General features: G+C 46.4%; 1 protein-coding gene across 1 annotated transcript in view; it reads left to right on the plus strand.

Annotated features, from left to right (window-relative positions):
- Window positions 1–24,496, plus strand: part of STAB2 (stabilin 2) — a 166,039-nt gene that overhangs the window by 76,145 nt on the left and 65,398 nt on the right. Inside the window, exons 21-32 of the mRNA XM_067697744.1 lie at window positions 452–538; window positions 2,006–2,117; window positions 4,587–4,767; window positions 6,758–6,851; window positions 8,054–8,212; window positions 12,858–12,953; window positions 14,613–14,708; window positions 17,203–17,250; window positions 18,742–18,878; window positions 19,310–19,424; window positions 22,244–22,321; window positions 24,368–24,466. Of these exons, the coding sequence (XP_067553845.1) occupies window positions 452–538; window positions 2,006–2,117; window positions 4,587–4,767; window positions 6,758–6,851; window positions 8,054–8,212; window positions 12,858–12,953; window positions 14,613–14,708; window positions 17,203–17,250; window positions 18,742–18,878; window positions 19,310–19,424; window positions 22,244–22,321; window positions 24,368–24,466 (1,302 nt within the window). The remainder of the gene's footprint in view (window positions 1–451; window positions 539–2,005; window positions 2,118–4,586; window positions 4,768–6,757; window positions 6,852–8,053; window positions 8,213–12,857; window positions 12,954–14,612; window positions 14,709–17,202; window positions 17,251–18,741; window positions 18,879–19,309; window positions 19,425–22,243; window positions 22,322–24,367; window positions 24,467–24,496) is intronic.

Here is a 24,496-nt window from a genome sequence, read left to right on the forward strand (position 1 = left end):
GACTCTCATCTCCTCTGTCACCGCCCAGTCCACGGTGCCCCCGCCAATCTCCCCACACCTCTGCTCCCACCTGCCACCACTTGGTAACGGCACTTTGATTTCCCGGCATTTACTGCTATCTGAAATCCTCTTTTTTTTCTTTTTAAATGTATCGTCTCTTCCCTGACTAGATGGAACACGGGCTCCGTGAGCCCAAGCCTTTGTCTGTCTTGCTGTCACGGTACCAGAGCCGAGCCAGCAGCCCGGGGCGGCCCTCAGGAGATTGGTGGTGAACAGGTGGCTGAGCACAGGCCACGCCGTCATCTGCAAGAGAAGAAGTCGTGCTCCTAAGGGTGGGAGGGGGCTGACACTGCTTGAGATCGTAACGGAAATTAAAATGTATTGATGTTTCCTTTGAGGAACTGGCGCTCTGCCTGGGATTCCAAAAGGCAACACACATTTTGTTTCTCAGGTACCAAAGTGCTGCCACGGCTTCTACGGGCCCGACTGCAACCAGTGTCCAGGAGGCTTCTCGAATCCGTGCTCCGGGAATGGGCAGGTGATAAAGACTGAGGCTTGCTTTTTCACAAATGCTGAGGTTGACCCGTGTTAAGTCGAAAAGTAATTTTTAAAACCACTAAACCAAGAAATGGTACAATGCCAGTCACTGTTCCCAGGGAGTAAAAGAAACAGCTCAGTTGCTAAAAGAAGAGAGGGTGTCTGCAGGAGAAGGAATTTGGCCTGGGGGAGTGGCAGGGGGCAGGGTGTCCAGTGATGTCGCTTCTGGTCTGCTTTCCTACTGCTGACGGCGTGACTTTGAGCAACTCAGCAAGGCTCTCTGGACCCCAGTTTCCCCGTGTGGGGTAGCAGGATTGGCCTGCATTGGTCGCCAAGTCTTTTTAGGGCCGAGATTTTACTATTCTTAAGGGGAAAAAAAAAAAAAGCACTGCCCAGTGAATGCTTTCTTTAAGATTTTTTTTTTTTTTTTTTGGCTGCCTCGGGTCTTAGTTGCGACACTCGGGATCTTCATTGCAGCGCATGGGCTTCTCTCTAGCTGTGGCGTGCAGGTTTTCTCTCTCTAGTTGTGGCACTCAGGCTCCCTGGCGCGTGGGCTCTAGTTTGTGGCACGCAGGCTCTCTAGCTGAGGTGCGCGAGCTCAGTAGTTGTGGCGCGCAGGCTTAGTTGCCCCACCGCGTGTGGGATCTTAGTTCCTGGACCAGGGATCGAACCCATGTCCCCTGCATTGGAAGGCGGATTCTTTACCACTGGACCCCCAGGGAAGTCCTGAATGCTTTTTTTTAGCCCATCTGCAAAACCTATGAAATGTAAGAGCCAAAACTGAACTCACCTAGCGTGGAGGCCAGGGCTAAACATACAAAGGTATGGTTCATATGGGGAAATTATGGATCTGCACATATAGGAAATCCACCTCGAAAACACGCCTCTTTCAAGGGGAAGGAAAAACTGCATGACCACCAAGTGGGGACGCCACACAGGCCAGGGGGATAGGGCGAAGCTGCTACCAATTAACTACTGTACCTGGGTGGTCCGGGACCCAAGCCCAGTTCTGATACGTGTCAGTCAGTACAAATCTAACCTGGAAATAGCTGGGGAGATGAGGGGTAAAATGCTCACACTGAAGGGGAAGACACTGCCGTTTGCAGTCACATAGCCGAGCGTGTGAGCATCTGGAGAGAAAGGCCTGCCTTCATTCTGAAGGTCAGTGGCTTATGGGGCTGCCCCTTAAGCATTGTTTAGAGGTTCCATTTCACCACTGTGATACCCTCCCCTCCCCGACCAAATGACTTCCTGTGAAGTTCTGAATCCTGGCTCGGGTCACCCATATGTCACTGTCTTAGCTTCCTACCCGATATCCGCGACTCCACTTTCCACAGGGGGCCCCAAAGAGTCATTTCAAGCAGAATTGAATCTGAGTCAGAGAAGCAGGCCAGGAAACGAAAGCATCTGGGACTCCTCGCCCGGGGCGTGTTGTCCTGACGGCCAGGGGCCCTGCCTTTGTTTGCAGTGCGCCGACGGCCTCGACGGCAATGGGACGTGCGTTTGCCAGGATGGCTTCCAGGGCTCCCAGTGTCAGTTCTGCTCGGACCCCAATAAATACGGACCTCGGTGTGACAAAAGTAAGTGTCGCTTCCTGAGCTGCCTTCTGCTCCTCACCCGGGGTCCCTGCAGCACTGCAGTGCAATCCTGGTATCAGGTGCCCCTCGGCTTGGTTGATGCCCTTATCACAGGGTATTTCTTAAGCACTTGGGTCCCAAACAGTGCACATGCCAGGTTGCTGGGCCCCACTCACAGAGCTTTGAGATAGGAGGCCTGGGTGGTACCTGGGGATTTGCATCTCTGACAAGTTCCCTGAGATGTCAACACTGCTGGCCCAAGACCACACTTTGAAAACCAGTCTTTTAGGGTTTCCCCACATACCTGAAGTGATTGTGGGCTCCGTATCAGAAAACAGACTCCCCACCTTTCAAGCAGTCCTCCTCCATCAGCTCCTCCCTTTGCTAAGTGTGCGACCTTGGGTTAGTTACTACACCGCTCTAGGCCTCAATTTCCTCATCTATAAAATGGGGATAATAATAGTAACTACCTCGTAAGGTTAGCACAAGTTATAAATGGAAAGCACTTGCCTTAGAACAATGCCTAGTGCCTAGTATGCACTACCAATATTATTATGTTATTGTTACTATTATCTATTATTGTTGGTACTGTTACTGTTATGCTAAGTTCAGTGATATAAACGTCCAGAAGCTCATAGAACATGTAGGAAGTTCCACAACACTAGGCATTGGAAAAAAAAATGCAGTTATATAATCTTAGAAAACACATTATGTTCTTAAAAATAACACCGTGTGAATATTTAAGTACCTAGATAGAAATATACATCTATCTGTCTAAGCTAAGATTAGAACTTGATAGAAAAAAAAAAAATGAATAGATCAGAGCTTGCTGTGGAGTCAAACCAACCTGAAGTTCAGTCTTCACTCTGCAACTTACTGGCTCTACGACCTTGGAAGAAATCTCTCATTGAAGCTTAACTTCCCCATTTATAAAATGAAGACAGTATTGGTACCCACTTCATAGGTTGTTGATTAAGTTAGATCATAATTTAGGACTTTAGCCCAGAGCGTGCACCTAGCAAATAATCAATGAATGAAGCCATTCTTATTACTATCACTACTAACTCCACGCATCTGTTACAAAACACACCACCCCTCTCCTCTCTTACTTTGTCTGATCTTCACGGCTACCTCTCAAGAAGGACGGGACACCAGAGCCCAGCAGATTTGTGGCTGCTGATCCTAGTCTGATGCTCTTTTTGCCAAATAAGGTTTCTGAGGGAAAAAAAATAGGGGTTTATTCCAAAGCCTGTTGACATAGGCATTTTTATGAGGCCAGTAGTCACGATGCCGAGGCCGGGGCGGCAGTGGTGGCTTCCCGCCCCAAAGCCTCTTGTCCAGGTCTGTTGCCGCCCACCGCCTCATGCAGGGGAGCTTCCTCTTCATTCTGGGGTCTTGTTCCTTGCTAACCAAGCCCTGACGTCCTTAAAAGTTTATGAAAAGTTTTCTTTGTTTTAAAACCAGCTGTGCTTTGCCAGCCCTCACTGTGTTTCTCTTTCCTGGACGCTGGCTCCAAGCCCCGACACAAATCCCTTTCCCATCAGTCCCTTCTGGGGCAAAACCACGCATTCCTTCATTTCTGATCACATTTAAGCCCCCAAATCCTTGCCACCTGCCTTTGAGAGTCTCCAGGATGTTCTTTTCACTTCCACATGCAGAGGAGCCTGAGTCTGATGCGCTGGCTCACGTTGCAACTTTTAAATACCTGTAATCAAAAGCAAAGTTAGCAGCTAAAGTCTAAGATGATAACAGACAGTGGAAATGGCAGTCGATACACTGATCGCCTGGTTACTCATGGTCACTAACGGAAATGGAATTTGAAGGTCTGAGTTCAAGTCCCTGTTTGGGAACTTGCCAGCAAGTCAGGCAATTTGTTTTACCTCTCTGGGCCTCAGTTTCCTCATCTGGAAAATGGGGCTGGTAAAAGTATTGATACCTAACTCCTGAGGCTGGTGACTATGAATGAGAGGGTACAGGTTAAAGGCTGGCCCGATGCCTAGAACAAGGTCAGTGTGCAAATATTGGGCATGAGTTAGCATTGGTTTGCTGTGATGGAGGGTGAAGTGCAAATATATAAGCCACACATCAGAGGCTGTGCCGGCAGGAGAAATCACTTCCAGAATGTCTTCAGGAAAAGGTGAGAAATTTCCAGACTAAACTCTCCTCCCGTGAAGTAGGTGAAAATGGAGCTCCTTGGCCTCTTTCACACCATCACAACCCACCCTCCCCCTGCACCCCACACACAGACACACAAAGCATCCCGAAGACCAAGCTCTTCTCACCGAGAGCTGTCCTGGCACACGAGAAAGACGCTGAGAAATAGCGTCCAGAGCCTTCCGCGTCTCAGCCCCGGGTTCTGCGCCTACAGGAGTGAGTGGGGGGTGAGGGGAGGGGGCCCTGTCCTCCATGACCCATGTGCCCATTGCTAAGCTTGTCCCCAAGCCCTGAACGGCCCTCTTCCTTCCCTTCCAGGGTGTCTGTGCAGTTTCGGAACGTGTGACAACAGAATTGACAGTGACGGCGCCTGTCTCCCCGGCACCTGCAGGGACGGCTCCGCCGGGAGATTCTGTCACAAGCAGACCTCAGCCTGTGGGCCCTACCTGCAGTTCTGTCACATCCATGCCACCTGCGAATACAGCAATGGGACAGCAAGGTAGGCCGGTCGGGGAGTGGGGATTGCCATCCTTAACGGCCCGTGGCCACTGTGTTACCTGTAGACACACCCAACCCATATCTAAACTCTTCATAAACTAAGCCCTGTTCTCTTCAGCTGCCAGTATGGCTTTTGTGGAGAAAACCTCAGACTGAGCTGGGTTCAAAGTTTGCAGCATTCCCTGCTTTGAAACTTACCAGCTGTGTGACCTTGGGCAGTTACTTAACCTGTCTGAGCCTCACTTTTGTCATCAGTACAATAAGGGTGATGTTGCCTACCTAGCAGGGCAGTTGTGGAGATTCGAAGAACTGAATGCCAAATCATCCAGCCCCAGGGCTAGTACATCATAGGTGTTCAGTCATGGAAACTGCAGTTATTACCATCACTCATGTGAAGGAAATGAAGATTTGCCCACCAACTTTCCAACCCTTTAAAAACGCCTTTACTTCCTAAGGTCATTAGTAACTACGCCCCTGTTAAAGGCATCTTACAAAATTGGATCGTTGGTCACTGGATCACCATTTGTTTTCTTAATGCTATCTAACATATGAAGTGGGCATGGGGGGAACATGTCAGAGGAAATTTTCCTCTCTGGGAATATCTGGTTCAAAGGCAGTAACCATGCAAAAAATATCCTGGGAAATGCAGACAACATGTAGAATTCTTAGCCTTATTTTTGCAGCACTTTTCTTAATTTGTAATTACCTAATCATTTGCTTACCTGTTTGTGATCTGTCTCCCCCACCAGTCTGTAGGAAGCATGGGGCAGAGACTGACTTTGCTCTTCCATGGTGGTACAATAGAAATGCATCCTCCTAAGGAGCTCGTATATACATCAGTGCATAAGGCGAAAGTCACAAGTCACCACAATTGCCCTTAAAACCTCTTAAGGGAATTCCCTGGCCGTCCAGTGGCTAGGACTCGGCGCTCTCACTGCTGGGGCCTGGGTTCAATCCCTGGTCAGAAACTAAGATACTGCAAGCCGTGAGGCACGGCCAGGAAAAAAAAAAAAAAGTAAATAAGTAAACAATAAATAAATTTAAAAACCTCTAATCACCCACAGGGGATCATCAACATGGGTCTGTATTTCCTATATAAACTTAGGTAAATCAGTGTTGAAACAGATCAATCTATTTCTTCATTTGGGGACCACCTAAAGTATTTAGTTCTTCTAGGATTCTTGATGCATGAAAAATAATTTTATTTAGAGTTTGGTGAAGCACGTATGACTGAAGCTGCAATAGTGACGTGCGCGTGTGATAGGCGTCCCAGCACCTATCACAGGGCACTCAGTAAATACTGGTTGACCAAACAAACGAATGAATGAATGGTCCTATCTAATAGCTAAAGTTTCAAGGTGGAGCATTTTGAGAGGAGTGCCTGAGGGCGTGGTGGATCATGGAATCAGGCACCTGAGAATGTTGTGCTCCAAAAAAAAGAACATCTGAGAGATCAGAGAAGGGAGAGAGGGAAGGTCTCACCTGATTGTCATGTTCAAATCACTGAACTGTCACACAGAAGAGAGCGTTGTTCTCTGCTGAACCAGAGGTAATGACTTGAGGTATAAAGAGACAGATTCCAGCCCCATAAGAACAGAAAAGCCGCCCAGTGTCGAGCCTGAGAAGGTGCAAGTGTGAGCAAGTGCCCTGCTGAACGCCCCATGTGCATTCACTCTATACCACAGCTTTATGAGGGAGATGTTAGACCCATTTTCCGGGTGAGGAAACAGTCTCCCAGAGGTTAAGGGACTCGCTCAAGGTCACATAACTGCTAAGAGGTGGGGCCTGGATACCCACCCAGGTGTATCTGACTGCAGACCCGGGAGTGCTGGTGGCCATCATGGTACATGGCTCCCCCGACAAGGGCAAAGTGTCAGGCCACCTGGCCGTGAACACGTTCACCCCTGGCTGGCTGGTCTTCTTGGGGAGCGGTGGGATAGTTGGTGCTTATATTTCTAGGGCTGACTTTGTGCGCTCACTCTTCTTTGCAGCTGTGTTTGCAAAGCAGGGTATGAAGGGGACGGAAGCCTCTGTTCAGAGATGGACCCTTGTTCGGGATTAACCCAAGGGGGCTGCAGCCGCAATGTGAGTGTTGGTCTTTATTTCCAAGCTGCCAGGTTTTTTAGGAAATCCTGAGGGAAGACCTTCCAAAAGGCAGTGTCCGATGACTTCATTGCATGAGGCACATTTTCTTGAACCCTGCATTTTAAAGATGGTGCCAGGTACCTTCTGTGAGCCTCCACTTCCTAAGTCCACGTGTGCTGGGGGAGCCCCAGGTTCACATGTGCAGGGGTATTGGGCTTCTAAAAACACAACCAAAGGATCAGATACTGGAGATCATTAGTAATAAACTTCTGATTCAGACATTACAGCTTACAAGTGACTTTCATGTAAGTGATCTCATTTGCTCTTCCCACCAACCCATTGAAGCAGATGTTGTTTATCCCCGTTTTACTGATCAGGAAACTGAGGCTCAGAGACCTTAAGTGACTTGCCTTAAGTTCTGTTAGTGTCAGGGGTATAGCCCAAACTGACTGTTGCTTTCATTAATACCTTCTGAATATCACCACCACCACCCGGCCAAGGTCACCTTCATTCCTTACCCACAGTTTAATAACTGTTCTCCCTGATGCTCCTCTTGGCTATAGCCACAGCCAGAGTGGATCAGATCATGTTTCCCCCTTCGGGAACTTCTCCTGGCTCTGAGGATGAAATCAGGTACAAACGCCTTGCCCAACCCTCCAGACTGGGCCTGGGCAAGCCCCACCCACTCAGCCTCATCTGGACAGCTTACCTTGCACCTCTCACTCTGTCCTTCAGCTTCCTGGTGTGGTCATCCTGAAAGGCCTGGACTTGGTACAGGTAGGAGCTTGGGCTAAAGCATCATACAGACCTGGGTTCGTGCCTCTTTACAGCTGTGTGACCTTGGGCAAGTCACTTACCTCCTCTGAGCCTCAGTTTCCTTATCTGTAAAATAGAGATAATCACAGTACCTTCCTCAAGATGATGGCTTACACCTACAAGACATTCAGAACAGTCCCTGGCTCAATAAATGGCAGTGACGTTGGTTAGTCACGGTGGCCATTAGCTGGCCAAAAACAAGCAAATTTGTTAAGTCATCTTATCTTTTCCGTTGATCTTAATGCAAATGTGTGTTTTAATCATTTCCTTTGCACTCCATGTAAATATAAGCTTCTTCAGTGTACCTCTGGAAGTCCTTGCTTTGCACTTGGAATCTTGCAGCTGGACTGGGGTTTCAGAGGTGTTGCTGCTGCTTCCTCCTGTAGGCAGAATGCATCAGAACTGGCAGGGGAACCCATGTCTGCGTATGCCATCAGGGATGGACGGGGGACGGAAGGGATTGCTCAGAGATCAACACCTGCCTGCTGCCCAGTGCTGGCAGCTGCCACCACAATGCAACCTGTTTGTACGTCGGCCCCGGGCAGGTAGGTGTGATGAGTGGAGAGCCAAGAGGAAGCAGGATTCCTGGAGTAGATGGTTTTCTCCCCTAGACACAGAAGTACTTTGGCTAGAATTTACTGCAGCTCTTTTATCATTTGTAGCAGTGGGAAAGGGTTAATTGTCGCAACAAACCTATGATGTAGGTACTATTTTTTTTTCACCTTTTGACCCCATTTACCCTCACCACACCCCACCCCACCCAGCCTCTGGCAACCACCAGTCTGTTCTCCATATCTATGAGCTTGGTTTTGTTTTGTTTTGTTTTGTTTTAGATTCCACATATAAGTGAGATCAGATGGCATTGGTCTTTTTCTTACCTATTTCACTTAGCATAATGCCCTCAAAGTCCATCCATTATGTTGCAAATGGCAAGATTTCATTCTTTCTTTGGCCAAATAATATTCTAATGTATAGTAGGCCACATATTCTTTATCCATTCATCTGTTGATGAGCAGTTTGGTTGCTTCCGTGTCTTGACTATTGTAAATAATGCTGCAATGAACATGGGGGTGCATATACCTTTTCGAGTTGTTTTTTTTTTTATTCAGGTAAATACCCAGAAGTGGAATTGCTAGAACATATGGTAGTTCTATTTTTAGTTTTTTGAAGAACCGCCATAACAGTTTTCCACAGTGGCTGTACCAATTTACATTCCCACCAACAGTGCACAAGCGTTCCTTTTCCTCCACTTCCTCTCCAACACTTTATTATTTCTTGTCTTTATCTCACTGTGGTTTTGATTTGTGTTCCTCTGATGATTAGTCATGTTGAGCAGCTTTTCAAGTACCTGTTGATTATCTGTATGTCTTCTTTGGAAAAATGTCCACTCAGATCTTCTGCCCATTTTTTTAATTGGATTGTTTGGTTTTTTGCTGTTGAGTTGTATGAGTTCTTTATATATTTTAGATATTAACCCCTTATCAGATTATGACTTGTAAATATTTTCTCCCATTCCATAGGTTACCTTTTCATTTTGTTGATGGTCGCCTTTGCCATATAGAAGCTTTATTAATTTTTTTATTTTATTTTTTTTTGCGGTACACGGGCCTCTCACTGTTGCGGCCTCTCCCATTGAGGAGCACAGGCTCCGGACGCGCAGGCTCAGCGGCCATGGCTCACGGGCCCAGCCGCTCCACGGCATGTGGGATCTTCCCGGACCGGGGCACGAACCCACGTCCCCTGCATCGGCAGGCGGACTCTCAACCACTGCACCACCAGGGAAGCCCCCAGAAGCTTTTTAATTTGATGTATTCCTACTTGCTTATTTTTGCTTTTGTTGCCACATAGGTACTATTATCATTCCATCTTATAAAAGAGGAAACTGAAGCATGGAGAGGTTAAATACTTTGCTCATATCACACAGAAACCAAATTACAGTGTGAGATTCACACCCAGACAGTCTGACTCCAGAATTGCCCTCTCGGTCACCACCCTTGACCACACTCTATTTCTCTATAACACTGTGTAATACTCAGTGGTGGGTCACTTTTACTTAACCTCATTTAAGGGAGACAGAGGCAGAGAAAGCTACTTCTTAGGAGTTAATCAGCCCCAGGGGAGGTGATGACAACTGTCCTAGGATTGTAGCCATGAAAAAGTCCTAGTCATGAAAGAACTCACTGCATTCTTATGTCTTGCCAAGCAAGTACCAACAATTCAATCAGTTTTTGACTCACCTGAGTCGCCACGTCGCATTTGAGAGAGAAAAACAATTTCTTGGTGTCAGTATCAGTTTGCTAAGGCTGCTGTAGCAAAGCATCACTAACTGGGTGTCACAGAACAACAGAAATGTGTGTCTCACGGGATTGGAGGCTAGAGGTCAGGATCAAGGTATCAGCAGCTTTGGTTCCTTCTAAGAGCTATGATGACAGATCTGTTCCATGCCTCTCTCCCAGCCCTGGGTGGTTCGCTGACAGGCTTTGGTGTTCCTTGGCTTATACACGCATCACCCTAATCTCTGCCTTCGTGTTCACGTGGCATTCTGCCACGTGCATGTCTATGTCCAAATCTCCCCTTTTTATAAGGACACCAGTCATATTAGACTAGGGACCCACCCTACTCCAGTAGGACCTCATCTTAACTCATTACATATTAACAATTCTTTTTCCAAATAAGGTTACATTCTGAGGTACTGGGGGTCAGGACTTCAACATATGAGTGCGGGGGTGGGATTGGGGGAGCACAGTTCAACCCATAAGAGTAGCTATTCCCTTCTGCTCTATCATCCTTTCTGCAGACAAATTTGAAAAGCATTCTGATGGGGGAGATAGAGGAAGAGAAACGACTTTCTATAGTGTTACATAAGAAATAAAACAGGCCATATCTAGGATTGCCCTCAGTAGTGTTATTAGTTGGCTCGAAAGCTTGTAGATATATTCCAAATAGGCACAAATCCTGACTACCATGAATTTTTATTTTAAAAGACCATGTTTGGGTCAATATGTCAGGGCTGTGGGTGCAGGGACGTGCTACCCCAATACCAAGTACAGAAGATTAAACACTCTTGCTTACAAGGTCTTGCCCTCTCGTGTAAAGTTGTATACATGTGCATATATTTGTATATAAGATACCCAATTGGGCTTCCCTGGTGGCGCCGTGGTTGAGAGTCCGCCTGCCGATGCAGGGGACGCTGGTTCGTGCCCCGGTCCAGGAAGATCCCACATGCCATGGAGCGGCTGGGCCCATGAGCCATGGCCGCTGAGCCTGCGCGTCTGGAGCCTGTGCTCCGTGACAGGAGAGGCCACAACAGTGAGAGGCCCGCAAACCGCAAAAAAAAAATATATATATATATATATACCCAATTTACCTTATAAAGCATATATAGCAAATAATACTTATACCCTTAAAGATAAAAATTCATAAATAGGAGTTCTATTCCTTTCTTCCCACAACTTAATGGGTTGTCTTGTGTCACCTCAATAACTCTTCACCAATCAAATGTTCCTACTTTCCCACCTCTGTTTATTTTTCTGACATGTACCCTCAGCTTTCATGGACTCCCCACTCCTCCCACCCTCTCCCAAGGTCCAGCCATGCCCCACTTCCCAGAAGAAACTTCCCAGCTCATCCTCCCTCCTCTGAAGAGCAGTGGTCCTCATCACAGAAGCATCTCATGTGCCAGTTCATCCATAAGACTTAGAGCATCTCTTGTTTTCCAGTTAAGATTGGACTATTCTTATTTACGTTGTATGCTTTATCTTCTTCTCTTTAGTGAAAGCAGCTTTGAGGTTCATTGCTGGTTCCATAACCTGTGTTTGTTATCTGTTGAAGAGATTACTCCTGTTTAAATTATAGGGTTTTTTTTAATTAATTAATTTATTTATTATTTATTTTTGGCTGCGTTGCGTCTTTGTTGCTGCTCGCGGGCTTTCTCTAGTTGCGGCGAGCGAGGGCTGCTCTTCATTGCGGTGCACGGGCTTCTCACTGTGGTGGCTTCTCTTGTTGTGGAGCACGGGCTCTAGGCGTGTGGGCTTCAGTAGTTGCAGGCTCAGTAGTTGTGGCTCGCGGGCTCTAGAGCACAGGCTCAATAGTTGTGGCGCATGGGCTTCGTTGCTCCACGGCATGTGGGATCTTCCCGGACCAGGGCTTAAACCCGAGTCCACTGCACTGGCAGGCAGATTCTTAACCACTGCGCCACCAGGGAAGCCCCCTAAATTATGTTTTAAATACAAGATAATGTTTAATAATGGAAGACATTTGGGAAAGTAAAAGAGTGGAGAAAAATGAAAACCATTCACAGCACTCCCACAATCACCATTTGTGTGCTGATGTATTTTTTCTTTCTGGTCTTCTTAATGCACAGGTTTTTATTTTTCTCTACCTTGTTGCGATCCACTGCGGTTTTGTTTGGTTCCTATTCTGTACTTAGCACAGACATTCCCCCATTTTATCATACAACCCACCACTATCATCATCATCGTCATCATCTTCGTCATCATCATCATCATCGTCATCATCGTCATATTTAATAACTGCATGATCAGGGCCATTGCTTCTGTGGTGTAGTTTGTGTACTACACAAAGTACCCAGCCTATGGGGCAAACAGGGGCTGAAACCCAGCCTGCACCCTGCTCACCAAGGTATGTACCCTGGTGTGGACCTAAAGCTTCCCAGATGGAGGGGGGACTTTTTTGTTGCATGATGACCCTGTCTACCTGCTGAGCCACTAGCCATGGGTTGTCCATGTAGAGATTTGCCTGCTCAGAGGCAATGCCTGTTCTAAATTACACAACGTGCCTTCCAGACTCACAGTGGCCGTGTGCATGGATCTCCACCAAGTGGTTGCTCCATGACTTGCTTCATCTTTCCCTCTTAGGTGGAGGGGCCAATTTTTCCAATGTGACGCTCTTTAGGATCTAAGTTCTCTCTGAGACAAACTCCACATGGCCCCTCTAGGGTAATGAATTCAAAACGCACCAAAGGACTGTCAGACTGGGAAATGTAACGTAGAACGTGGAGCCCAATAGCTCCGGAAGCTGAAGTGTAGTAAACGAAAGACGTTAATGGTGTTCTCTAAAAGAGCCAAACAGCGATGGCTTCCATACTTCATTTTGTGGTACAGTGTGAGGGCAGGGCATGCAAGGCAGTTGTTTTCAATAATCCGTTTGACTTTGCTCTTGGAATTACAGAATGAGTGTGAGTGCAAGAAAGGATTTCGAGGCAACGGGATTGACTGTGAACCAGTAACGTCATGCTTGGAACAAACTGGGAAATGTCATCCACTGGTGAGTGACTTGATTTTTTTCATTAATCCTTAAAAAAATGACTTGAGAAAGAAAGAAGGTTGGGTTATTTTTTTATCTGGGCCCAGTAATGAACAAAATCTCTCTTACTCCCAAAGGGAGTCCCTGAGCAGAATGTGAGTAATTATTTCAGCCTTCACTCCATTCTAAAGCTTGGAAGAACCAACATACGATTGCCAGATAAGATCCCGGTTAAATCTGAACTTCTAGTAAATGATAAATAATCCTCCAGCACAACTATGACCCAAATGTTAGATAGGACAAATTTAAACAAAAAATTCTTCATAACTTAGCTAAAATTCGTACTTGGTGTTTTTATTTGCTACATCTGGCAATTCTAAATCACCAGGATAATTTAAAGGGTAACTAGACTCCCATTTTGAATGTCATGACAAAGTTTTACCCAAATTATTAGTGAAAATGCCCATTCAAGGGTAGGTTGAGCCTTGTGTCTAAATTAGGGAAGAGCAGGCAGAGATGTTAGAGCTGGTCGTGTTCATGTTTTTAAAAGAACATCACTAAGCACCCAGCGTCAGAACCAATGAAGACGACACCTTAGCCACAGTGCTTTTGCTTGCAAGTAACAGAGTCCACGCAAATCCACTTAAGCTAAAAAGGAATTTGTTGGACAGATGCCGCCAGGGTAGCTCCGTAGTAAGGAGTTCCAAAACCTCCCAAGGGCTTAGCATCAACATCAAGGCAGCTTCTTCTCTCGGTCCTCTGAGACCATGCAGTTTCTCGTTTTGCCACTCCCTGTGCCTTTACTTTCTCTTTGTCTTTGTCTCCCCCTCTCTCTCTCTCCCAACTTTAAGTGCATTCTGTGCATCTTGGGATAGGTGACTCCCTGTTCTTAGAGGAACGTCTAGCCCACTACCAGAGATGCCCACTAACTTAGCAGCCCTCTGTGTCCCCATTCTAACTCATAGGAGAAAGGATCTGGCCAGCCCAGCTGGGTCCAGGTGTCCACATATGAGACAGTCAGTGATGGCCAGGGAGTGGGGTGACATATCATGAACAGGACTGCCAGACCCACGCCTAGTAGTGTGGGCAGGTGGGTGATAGTCAAAGACAGAAAAAATGGGAGGAGATGCCTCTAACGTATCCGTTACCCAGGAATCATGAAAGCACTTCATAAAACTGAAGAAGCTCCAACACTCTTGCTTAATTTCAGCCCAACCAAGCCCTGACATTCCACACGTGAGAGGTTATTGGAACTTTCACTTCATTCCAAAGCGTGGAAGAACCAGCATAGGGTTGCCAGATAAAATGCAGAACACCCAGTTAGAATTGAATTTCAGGTACACAGTGAATTCTTCTCTGGCACAAGCGTGCCCCCAAATACTATATGGGACATGCTTATACAAAAACCTCTTGGTTTATCTGAAATTCACATTAACTGTGTGTCCTGATTTCTGCTTGCTAAATCTTGGCAGGGATGAAAAGAAAGAATCTAATTGTGATTCCGTAAGAAGTGCACCAAACCTGCAGAAAGGGCTGAGGGCCTGTGGGTTACTTCCACCATCTTTCAGCCCCGAATTTGCACTTCTCACTGTAGACGGAGCCTGAGGATTCACAGGTGTACCTCATATCTAATGCTTTAGTTGGGAAAGCAAATCGTTTCTCTCATTTTCTTTGTATCAGGCAACCTGTCAGTTTACCTCTTCTGGTGTCTGGAGTTGTGTTTGCCAAGAGGGCTACGAAGGAGATGGCCTTCTCTGCTATGGAAACGCTGCAGTGGTAAGTCCTCTGAGATCAACTCCAGTACAGAATAATAAAGACAGAAGTCTTCAAATTTAAAAGAAAAAAAAAGCTCTCTTGGCTAGGATGGCTTTAAAGTGCTCTACGAATCATTTGCTCCAGATTTTATCTGAAGCAGACTGCTTCTCATAAATGGCATATGTGCTCTGTGGGTCACAAATTTTCTACAAGTTGAAGGGAGGTAACTTTTATTAGGCACCTTCTGTGTACCAAGCAGTCCTGCCTTCCCTTTCTTGTCATTCTGCCTCTTGCTAGTCCCAGACTTCCCAAATGAGCAAATAACTGGTCCCTGCTGAGCTCTTGGGCACTCCTGTCCGGGCTGTGTGCCTCCTATAGGCACCCAGAGCACCTTGTGCTTACCCCTGTCTGGGGGGGGTGGGGGGTGCATGTGTACACACGCGCACGCATGCACGCGCACCTTCTGTGTACCAGGCATCTTACTAAATCCTTAACATGCTGCAGCACCCCCTTTAAACCACAGCCTCTGGGCTTATGCTATTATTATGCCCATTTCATAGATGAGGAAACTGAGAGCCTAAGCAAACTTGCCTAAGGTCGCTCAGCTGTCTCCGTGCAGAGCCCAAGCACTTAACCGTTAGTATGTTCTATCAGCGTAGGGCACGTCCCACCTAATTGTCTGTCTCCCCACTGGACTGTCAACTCTTGAGGGCAGGTCTTTGTCCTTGTTTCCTACTTCACTCCTACTGTTCATAAAGATTTGTTGAAATGAGAAAGTAAATTGGTGAATTTTCTCATCACTCACTTTTTGTTTAACTCACTGGAGTTTGGTTCCTACCCCTCCTCTCAATGGAAACCACTGGCGTAACAGTGCCCAGGGCTGCACCTGCCCTAATGTGCTCCCTGGCAGCTGCAGCATCTGACCTTGGCCTCCCTGCCTATCAGGGTCCTTCCTGCTCTTTACTAAACCTGTTTCTCCTACTCATCCCATCAGGCCTGTCTCCTGACATTCAGACCGTGGAGCGTGGACCCAACATTTTCTCTGCACTGTCCATGGGCCACATTTCCTAAAACCTTAAAACCCTAACACCCTGCTTTCACAATGCCCCTCACCTCCCACGGAAAACAAGATCAAGTCCAAATGCTCGGCCTGGTAACTCTGAGGACTTCACATGGACTCAACTCACTTCAACCCGCTTAGCTGAGCTGTCGCCTATCCAGCTGTCACCTTCCTGGCTCCGTTCCCCGCCCCCATGGACGCAGCCTCAGGTCTTTCTGCCAGCAGTTCAGGTCCAGCTCATGCCCTCCTCTCCTTGAAGGGATTACCAGAGCATCTCAGCTCTCGTACTTACCTATTTACTAACTGATTTACTTTTCAACCGGTATTTACTAACTTATTCCGTAACCTCAACCACTTTCAAAAAGGAATTAAGACAGCTCTGAGATGTATTGCCTTTTGGTAAATTTGCACATAATTGTTGTTGCCACTTTCGTGGTGTTTAATAATTTTTTAAATGTTTTCACATACATTAATGCATGTAATGTTCATAATCCCAGGAGCAAGGCATCATCATTTTCATTTTTCAGGTGAGGCACTTGAGTTCTCAGAGAGGTTAAGTGACTTGCCCAAGATCCCACAGCTGGTAAATGGCAGACCCAGGAATTGAACCCAGACTTTTTAAACTCAAAGTCTAGAGCTTTCTTTAATCTATCACACCTTCAAACATCACTGATCTACCAGCCCCCTGTGTTATTTTTTCACACCCTAACATCCCCAAAACAACTGTAAGTTGCATGAGATCAGGGGCCATCTTTTCTCTTTCATATCTTATATCCTCCCTCACTCCAACCTGGTGCCAGTTGTGATGGTTCAGCATATATGTTCATTAACAAACCCCATGGCGGATAAGTTAAAAATAATAGTGGCTAAAACCTACTGACTGTGTCCTGCATGCCATCCTCTGTTCTAAGCACTTTAGAAACGTTAACTCTTCCGGTTTCCACATCAACACTATCAGCTGGAGCTTTTATCATCCCCGTTTCACAGCTAGGAACGTTGAAGCCCAGAGAGATGAAGGAACTTGCCTAAGGAACTAGGAAATGGCCAAACCAGAAAGAAAACCCGAGTGGTTTGGCACTGTGTCCCAAGCCCCTGCTCAATGCTAGCTCTGGAAGGGGGCAGTGTACTGAGTTCTGTGGCCCTCCTGTAGGGCTGGGTGGCCGTGTTCTTACAACATAAATTCTGATTGGGACGAATTCGACGTTGTCGTTTCATTTAACGTTTCTGGAATTACTCCTTTCCCTCGAATATAGAAGATAATTTAAGCCATTAAACATGAAAGAAATGCATGCCTCTGGCAACATGGGGATTCATCCAGCCTGGGCATCATTCATGTCGGCATCGACAAGGCTGGCAAGGACGACGCCCAGAGATGCCCTGGGATTATGCCTCTCGTTGATCCTCCTCTGTGTTCTCTCTCCTCTTTCCTCCCTCTCTTGCAACGAAATGAATAAGGAATTGTCCTTTCTCTCTGCCGCAGCTATATTTAACCAGTGGATAAATGTGAGTACCTTGGTTGGAATTAGGATTGGGAATATATAATAATTTTAGATATTTGGACTACATGTAACAGAAAACTGAAAATGCAGCTGGTGAGGGGGAGGGAGGGAAATTGTCTAGAACAGTGGTTCTCAGCTTTGATTGCACTTTAGAACCACATGGAACAGATGATTTTCAATAGCCATGCCTAGGCTCCCACCCCCAGACTCTCTGATTTGATTGGGTAGAGGTTTGACCTGGGCATCAGTGTATTTTAACACTTTCCCAGGTGATTCTAACATGCAACCAGGGCCAAGAGCTTCTGGTCTAAGATAAGCTGGGGTGGTCGACTTTTCAACCAATCCAAATATATATGTATAACTTCGTTCATCAAAAGAGGTATTTTTGAAAAGTCAGCATAATTCATCACGGTAATTCACCAAATTATATTTGGCATTTATAGTTGCAGTACTGTCTTATTTCATGTGTGTTTAGCCCTCAGCCCAACATGCCCAGAGGAGCTTTTCCCTCTCCTTTGGAAAGTTCTATAACAGAGAGTCTAAGCCCCACCATCCCCAGTTGTCTGAGTCTCTGTCATCTTTGCCTGAGTGGCCCAAGGTGGCAGGTTCAGCCAGCCATCGTGACAAGTGGTTTGTCCCTTTTAAGAAGACAGATGCCAAGATACGCAGTGTCTGGTCAGCAGCCACTCCAGGACGCCTTCCTGTTGCTTCCATGTGGGGTCCCTCTGACCCCCATCGCACGGGACAGCAGGGACTGAGGGTCCTAGAGCAGGTGCTCATTTTCATACAGACCCACCCCACACTCATAAGCTTGCCCTGTGGTGGGCTAGACCCACTCGTCCTAGCTCACAAGAGCACAGCTTCCCCAACTCCACTTTCTATGCTGTTATGACGGTAGCTTGGAATCAGCTATGATGGGAGAACTTACACCACAGAAATCAGCAAACACTGCGAAGCGGGGCTTTTGTTTGTTTGTTTTTCCTGGAGAGCCGGTTGTGAAACATAAGCCCACCACTGCTTCTACCCAGAAGTAGCTCTAGGTGAGTAGATAAAGTTTGATTTCAGGCCTCCAGTCTCTCTCTCTCATGCTGAAACTGTTCCTGTAATCTTGCCACCATCCTTATTCCAAAGGCATCCAAGGATTCTCAAGGTTCTCTGTACACACGTGTGCACACACACGCATGACACGCTCAAGAGTGTTCTCTGCCTCTTCATTTAGACTAAAGGGTGAATGACTGATAATGATTCAAGTGTGACCTGATCAGGAAAATTTGCCTTTTGTCAAGGTTCACACGTTTAAATAAAAGGGATGAGTCTCAGAGGGAAGAGGAGGCGTCAGCCAGTAGGTGGGATCGATTTGGGAAAGGGGTCCCTAGGACCTTCCCAGTATCTCTGAAATTATATCACATGGGAAATTGTCATCTCTGCCAAGCATTAAGTCAGCATTTGTCCTCTGACATGAGTCAGGCCAGTTTCTTTTCCTTCTGCGATTCAGAATGCTTCCCTACAACCCATGCTGTCAGCCGCCTCAAACCTCACCATCCTCGTGCCTTCCCAACAAGCTATTGAGGACATGGACCAAGATGAGAAAGCCTTTTGGTTGACCAAGAGCAATATTCCCACCCTCATAAAGTAGGTATTATGTGTGTTTTATTGTTCATGGTATCTTACTGGCATCAGTGTGAATGAAGTTCAGTGAAGGGAGGCCACGTGGTCCTTCAGATCCATGCAACTGACCATGTCCCAGGACCCCCTCACCTCCTTACCCCACGATGGAAGTCGTCAACATGACTGACAGCCAATTCTGTGCTAACTGCTCTATGTACAACCTAGTTAATCCTCCCAAGGACCCTGTGAAACAGACAGAATTATTCCCATTTTATAGATGCGGAAACCGAGGCACAGGGTGGTTAATTAACTAACCCCAGGTACCATGGCTGAAGTTGCAGGGGGAGATTTTGAACCCGGTAGTCTGGCTCCAGAACCTACTCTCTTAACTCCTCACAATGCCACTGCCTCAAGCATTGATACCTCATTACAGCCCTTATGGACTGTTGTCGTAGGTACCATACGCTCCTGGGCACGTATGGAGTGGCCGATCTGCAGGCCCTGCCACCTTCTGACATGCTGGCAACGTCTTTGCAGGGCAGCTTCCTCCACCTGGCGAAGGCGGATGGGGTAAGAGAGCGTCGTGTTGTGTCTGTTTAGTGGAAACTTGTGACCTACGTTCATAGTGTACTTTTAGTTTTTTTCTGTGAGGGAAATTTCCAAACGTGAGCAAAAATAAATGGAGAATAAAACCTCCCTGTAGGTATCACCCAGCTTCAACACTTAGCAACCTGTACACACACACACACACACACACACACACACACGCACGCGCACACACACACACACACACACACACACACACTCTTACTCTGTAGCAGGGAGAGTATGAAATGAAGCTCTCTGCCCACTGGTTGGCCACAGGCTCTTCCTGACAGACAACAGACTGATCCGGAAAGGCAATCCTTTCATTTCTTCTGGGTGAAGGCCGCGCAGTTTCACAACTTTGATTTTTATGTGTGGTTAAGAGCTGGTTATTGGAAACCTACTAATTGAGTCATTTGAGATTACTACAATTTTGTATTAAGCTAGGGTCAGTCAACAGATATTTATTGGGACTCCTCTGGTGATCCAGTGGTAAAGAATCCGCCTTCCAATGCTGGGGATGTGGGTTCGATCCCTGGTTGGGGACCTAAGATCCCACATGCCGCGGGGCAACTAAGCCTGCACGCCATAACTAGAGAGCCCACGTGCCTGAAACTACAGAGCCCACAAGCTCTGGAACCCGCATTCCACAACTACAGAGCCCATACGCCCTAAAACCCAAGCACTGCAACTAGAGAGAGAAAACCTGCACACCACAGCTAGAGAAAAGCCCACGCGCCACAACGAAATATCTCGCATGCCTCAACGAAGACCCCGCGTGCCGCAACGAAGACCCGATGCAGCCAAAAAATAAATAAACAGATACTTACTGAACACCTCCTATGCTCCAGGAACTGATCTGGGTGTTGGAGACAGGACAGTGCACAGGAGAGCAGAGCCCTGTAGAAGCTCACCTTCTGGCTTTTTCTATAATGTTTCAAGGACTTGGATTCAGTTTTCTGTGCGGAAGTCTGGCTGCCCTGCTGAATGCGGCAGTGTTTTAAAGTTCTTTCTGTGAACTGAACAAGATGAAAATGGAGACTCTACTGGGAAATGAGAACTGCCCCATCAATGGAGCATGGGCCAGGGTCAGAATATTCTAGAATTGCAGCTCTAAAGCATTTCTGCCTATCTACCCATCAGTGATGGCGCTGTGAAAAGGCTCTATGCCTAGTATTACCTAAATATATGTGCTTCCTCAGATCATTCCTTTTAGAAAGCAGAAAAGAGTTACATACGGTCCCATGGACTCTTTACATTTTATTACAATAATTCTAGAACGTTACATGCATATGTCAGACAATGGGTGGTTTTCCATTGCTGTTTGAAATCACTGATGCTCTGAGCAAGCATTAGTCGAACACCCACCCTGGGAAGGTTCATCCCAGGTTCCATAGATTCAGAGGTAAATCAATTAAGACCTGTTTGCTAGAGCAGCCAACCATCAAAGACACAGTTGTAATGGGTTCTTTCTTACGCCTGATATAAATGTCTCCCTGTAACCAGAAGAGATGTGCAAAGTAGCCAGGAACGTTTGTTTCAGGACCTCTGCTGATGTGCTCAGGGTGAGGCAAGTCCCCTCTGCACCCAGGGTTCCCAGGAGGAATTTCAGACAGAGGGCAGTGGTGGGAGAAGAGGAGAGGAAACCAGAGAGAGCGGAGCCCAGATGTGTCATGCTTGGTCGGTGGCTGCGTGAGCGGGCATTTGGGTTTACTTAGCTCCTTTCCCCGTGTAATTAATATTCTTGAAAAGTCAGTAACTATCTGTATTAGTTTGCTAGGCCTACTATAACAAAGAAACACAGACTGGGTGGCTTAAACAACAGAAATTTTTGTCTCAGAGTTCTGGAGGCTCGAAGTCCAAGGTCAAGGTGTGGGCAGGGTTGGTTCTCTCTAAGGACTGACGTCAGGCTCTCTCCTTGGCTCGTAGATGACCGTCCTCACGTTCACATGGTCTTCTCTCTCCATAGCTGTCTGTGCCCAAATATCCTCTTCTTATAAGGACACTGGTCATATTGGATTAGGGCCCACCCTAATGACCTCATTTTAACTTGATTACCTCTGTAAAGACCCTGTCTCCAAATAGGGTCACATTCTGAGACACTGGTGGTTAGCACTTCAGCATACGAAGTTTGGAGACGCAGTTCAACCCACAACACTATCTGCGGTGTTTTTCCAACTGCAGGGTCACTTTAGTGAGCCTCAGCCAGCAATTTTTTTTTTTTTTTTTTTGGCAGCATTGGTTCTTCTTTGCAGCGCACGGGCTTTCTCTAGTTGCAGCGAGTGGGGACTTCTCTTGTTGTGGAGTACAGGCTATAGGCAGCGCGAGCCTCAGTAGTTGGGGTGCATGGACTTCAGCAGTTGTGGCACGCAGGCTCAGGAGTTGTGGCTCGTGGGCTCTAGAGCGCAGGCTTAGTAGTTGTGGCACACCGGCTTAGTTGCTCTGCGGCATGTGGGATCTTCCCGGACCAGGGATGGAACCCGTGTCCCCTGCGTTGGCAGGAGGGTTCTTAACCACTGTGCCACCAGAGAAGTCCCCAGCACTTTTTGAATGAAATAGAATGAAATAGAGTAGAATCGATGATCAGGTGCCTCCCATATAATAGAGGAAAGTATTATTTCATTTCAATTGTGTGTGTGTGTGTGTAATGTCAAAAGGCTCACAGTTTAAAAATATTTCTGACTTTGTGTCATGGTCCAAAAGTGAGGAGGTCACTACTACTCAAAAAGTGGGAAACCCACAAATAATTCAATCCCTGGGTGTACTCTGTAGGGACTCACCTTCTCACTGTGGTGCGTTTACAGAATATCACAATCGAAGGAGCGAGCGTCATTGATGGTGACAACGCAGCCACAAACGGAGTGATACACATCATCAACAAGGTACCAAATCGCTTCCTCCCGCACACGTTGAATCTCTTCTCCTTTTGTTATTTATCCTCCTGTGCAGGATCTTTTTTGGGAAAAAATACTTAGCCTTAATATAAAAACAACCTGTATTGGGCTTCATTATTTTTGTTTTAAAACCATTTCGAGGCTCTACTCATTCAGTAAGACTCAGTTACTATATACTCAGCCTATATCCTGCAGTGGGTCCCGTATAATGTGTGGCCACATATATCATATTTCTTAGTTATCAGAACATCTTACAAGGTACACGGGAACCTTAGTATTGGGAAGTCCATATGCCCAGATTGGATGTAATCAAGAACTGGAGGAGACGCAACTGGCTGTGTGTCACTGGTCCTCTCCCCTCTGCATTATTGTGCCCTGGAAAAAAAAATGGAAAAGGGTAGGAAGGGTATTGTAGAATTTTTATTTTCTTCTAAGATGCAATTCAACAGTATTCAAAGGTATGAAATAGAAAAAAAAAAAGTTTAATGGGAAACAAGCTTTTAAACTATCCTGTAATTTTCAGTTACTATATTAATATCTTCATTTAAAATTAAAGTTCGAATTTAGGGTATATTGGGAAATTTTGAAAAGCGGAAGATTAGAAAAGACAATTAACTAATTGCATTTTAACTAAAATTATTCTCACTTGGCACTTACATACTTTTCTATTTCAAGTTACAGAACACATTAACTGTTTCTGTTCAGAAAAGAGAGGCTTTTTATAAGACTTCTGAGTGCAACACTTTGCAAAGACCTTGCAATTCTCTTGTATTACCAAGAGGCATTAAAAAATACACCATATTTTGAGCAAGTGATAGGTCATTTGCAGGGAACTATACTGGGCTTATGGCTTCATTTATCAGAAAGCAGTATTACTAAGAGTATTTTTCTTCTCCAATACTGGCTTTTCAAAGTACTAAAAAAAAAATTTTTTTTAAGTGTAAAATTACCTCTTCTTCTCATTTACATTTTTGATTAACAAAACCTCATTAGTAAAATGGCATCTCAACCCATGTCCTGCACTGAGCGTTATTATCACGGGGGCCAGGTCGAGTCCCACCTCCTCTGTGAAGCCATCCCTGATCCCTGCAGCCCATATCACCGAGGCTGACATAGTGTCAAGAGGGTAAGTTCTAGAATCATACAGCATCTCGTTCAGGCGCTTAACTAACTGTGTAACCCTGGGCAAGTTACATAACCTCTCTGAGCCCCATTTTTCTTCCCTATGAGTATTAAACAACACCTCCTCTCTCACTGCTGCCTAGGGAGACCTCGATAAATGTCATTTTTATTCCCTTTTCCTTCCTCTGAAATCCCGTGGGATTTCTCAGTATAGAACTCATTTGGCATAACTGTGCCCCCTTGTTTTGATAGTTCTTTATGGAATAGGTCGTGAGCCCCCATATAATGGCGTGTCCCGGAGGGGCGGAGCTGCCTCTCTTCTCTGTCCCTCATCAGCATTACCACCCCACCTTGTGTGCAGTAATATTGGAATGATGGCCAGCCCTCTAGGTGCCAGGTGTCATGTATTGCATTATCTCATTTGATGTTTATAACAACCCTCAGAAAGTGTGTGCCATTCTCCTCACTTCTCAAAGGAGGCCACTGAGGGTCCTCACGGCTGGGTAGCTGGGTTGAGGAAGAAGTTTATGTGGGCGCAGAGATCCATGGCTGCGCATCAACTGATTCAAGTTCACTGCTTAGCCTCTGCAGTGGCTCATTAAGGGGCTCCTTTTCTACCTGTTCATTGGACACTGTGGTCCCCTTTGTTAGGGCCACCATGAACAGTTGTGCAGGTTGTTCCCTGCCTAGAGGTACCTGGTCTGGTGGTGGAGTAGGGCTGAAATCAAACCCACTTCACTTCCCAAACTATGCACCCCTTTGGTCTTGCAAACGATCAAAGGAAAAGGTACCTTGTTCTCTATTTGCAGAGGCTTCATGATCACATATTGTTATGTGACATGAACCTATGTACTGGAGAGCAGCAAGTCCTACCAAGGCAGGCTAACAGAATTTTGGGGCTTCCTTTCCCAGGTTCTGGTTCCCCAAAGAGGTCTAACTGGCTCCTTACCAAACCTACTCACCCGGCTGGACCAGATGCCTGACTATTCCATCTTCCGGGGCTACATCATTGCAAGTACCACGTCCTCTGCATGACCCTCT

Source organism: Pseudorca crassidens, chromosome 11 (assembly GCF_039906515.1).
Source record: "Pseudorca crassidens isolate mPseCra1 chromosome 11, mPseCra1.hap1, whole genome shotgun sequence".
Lineage (NCBI taxonomy): Eukaryota > Metazoa > Chordata > Mammalia > Artiodactyla > Delphinidae > Pseudorca > Pseudorca crassidens.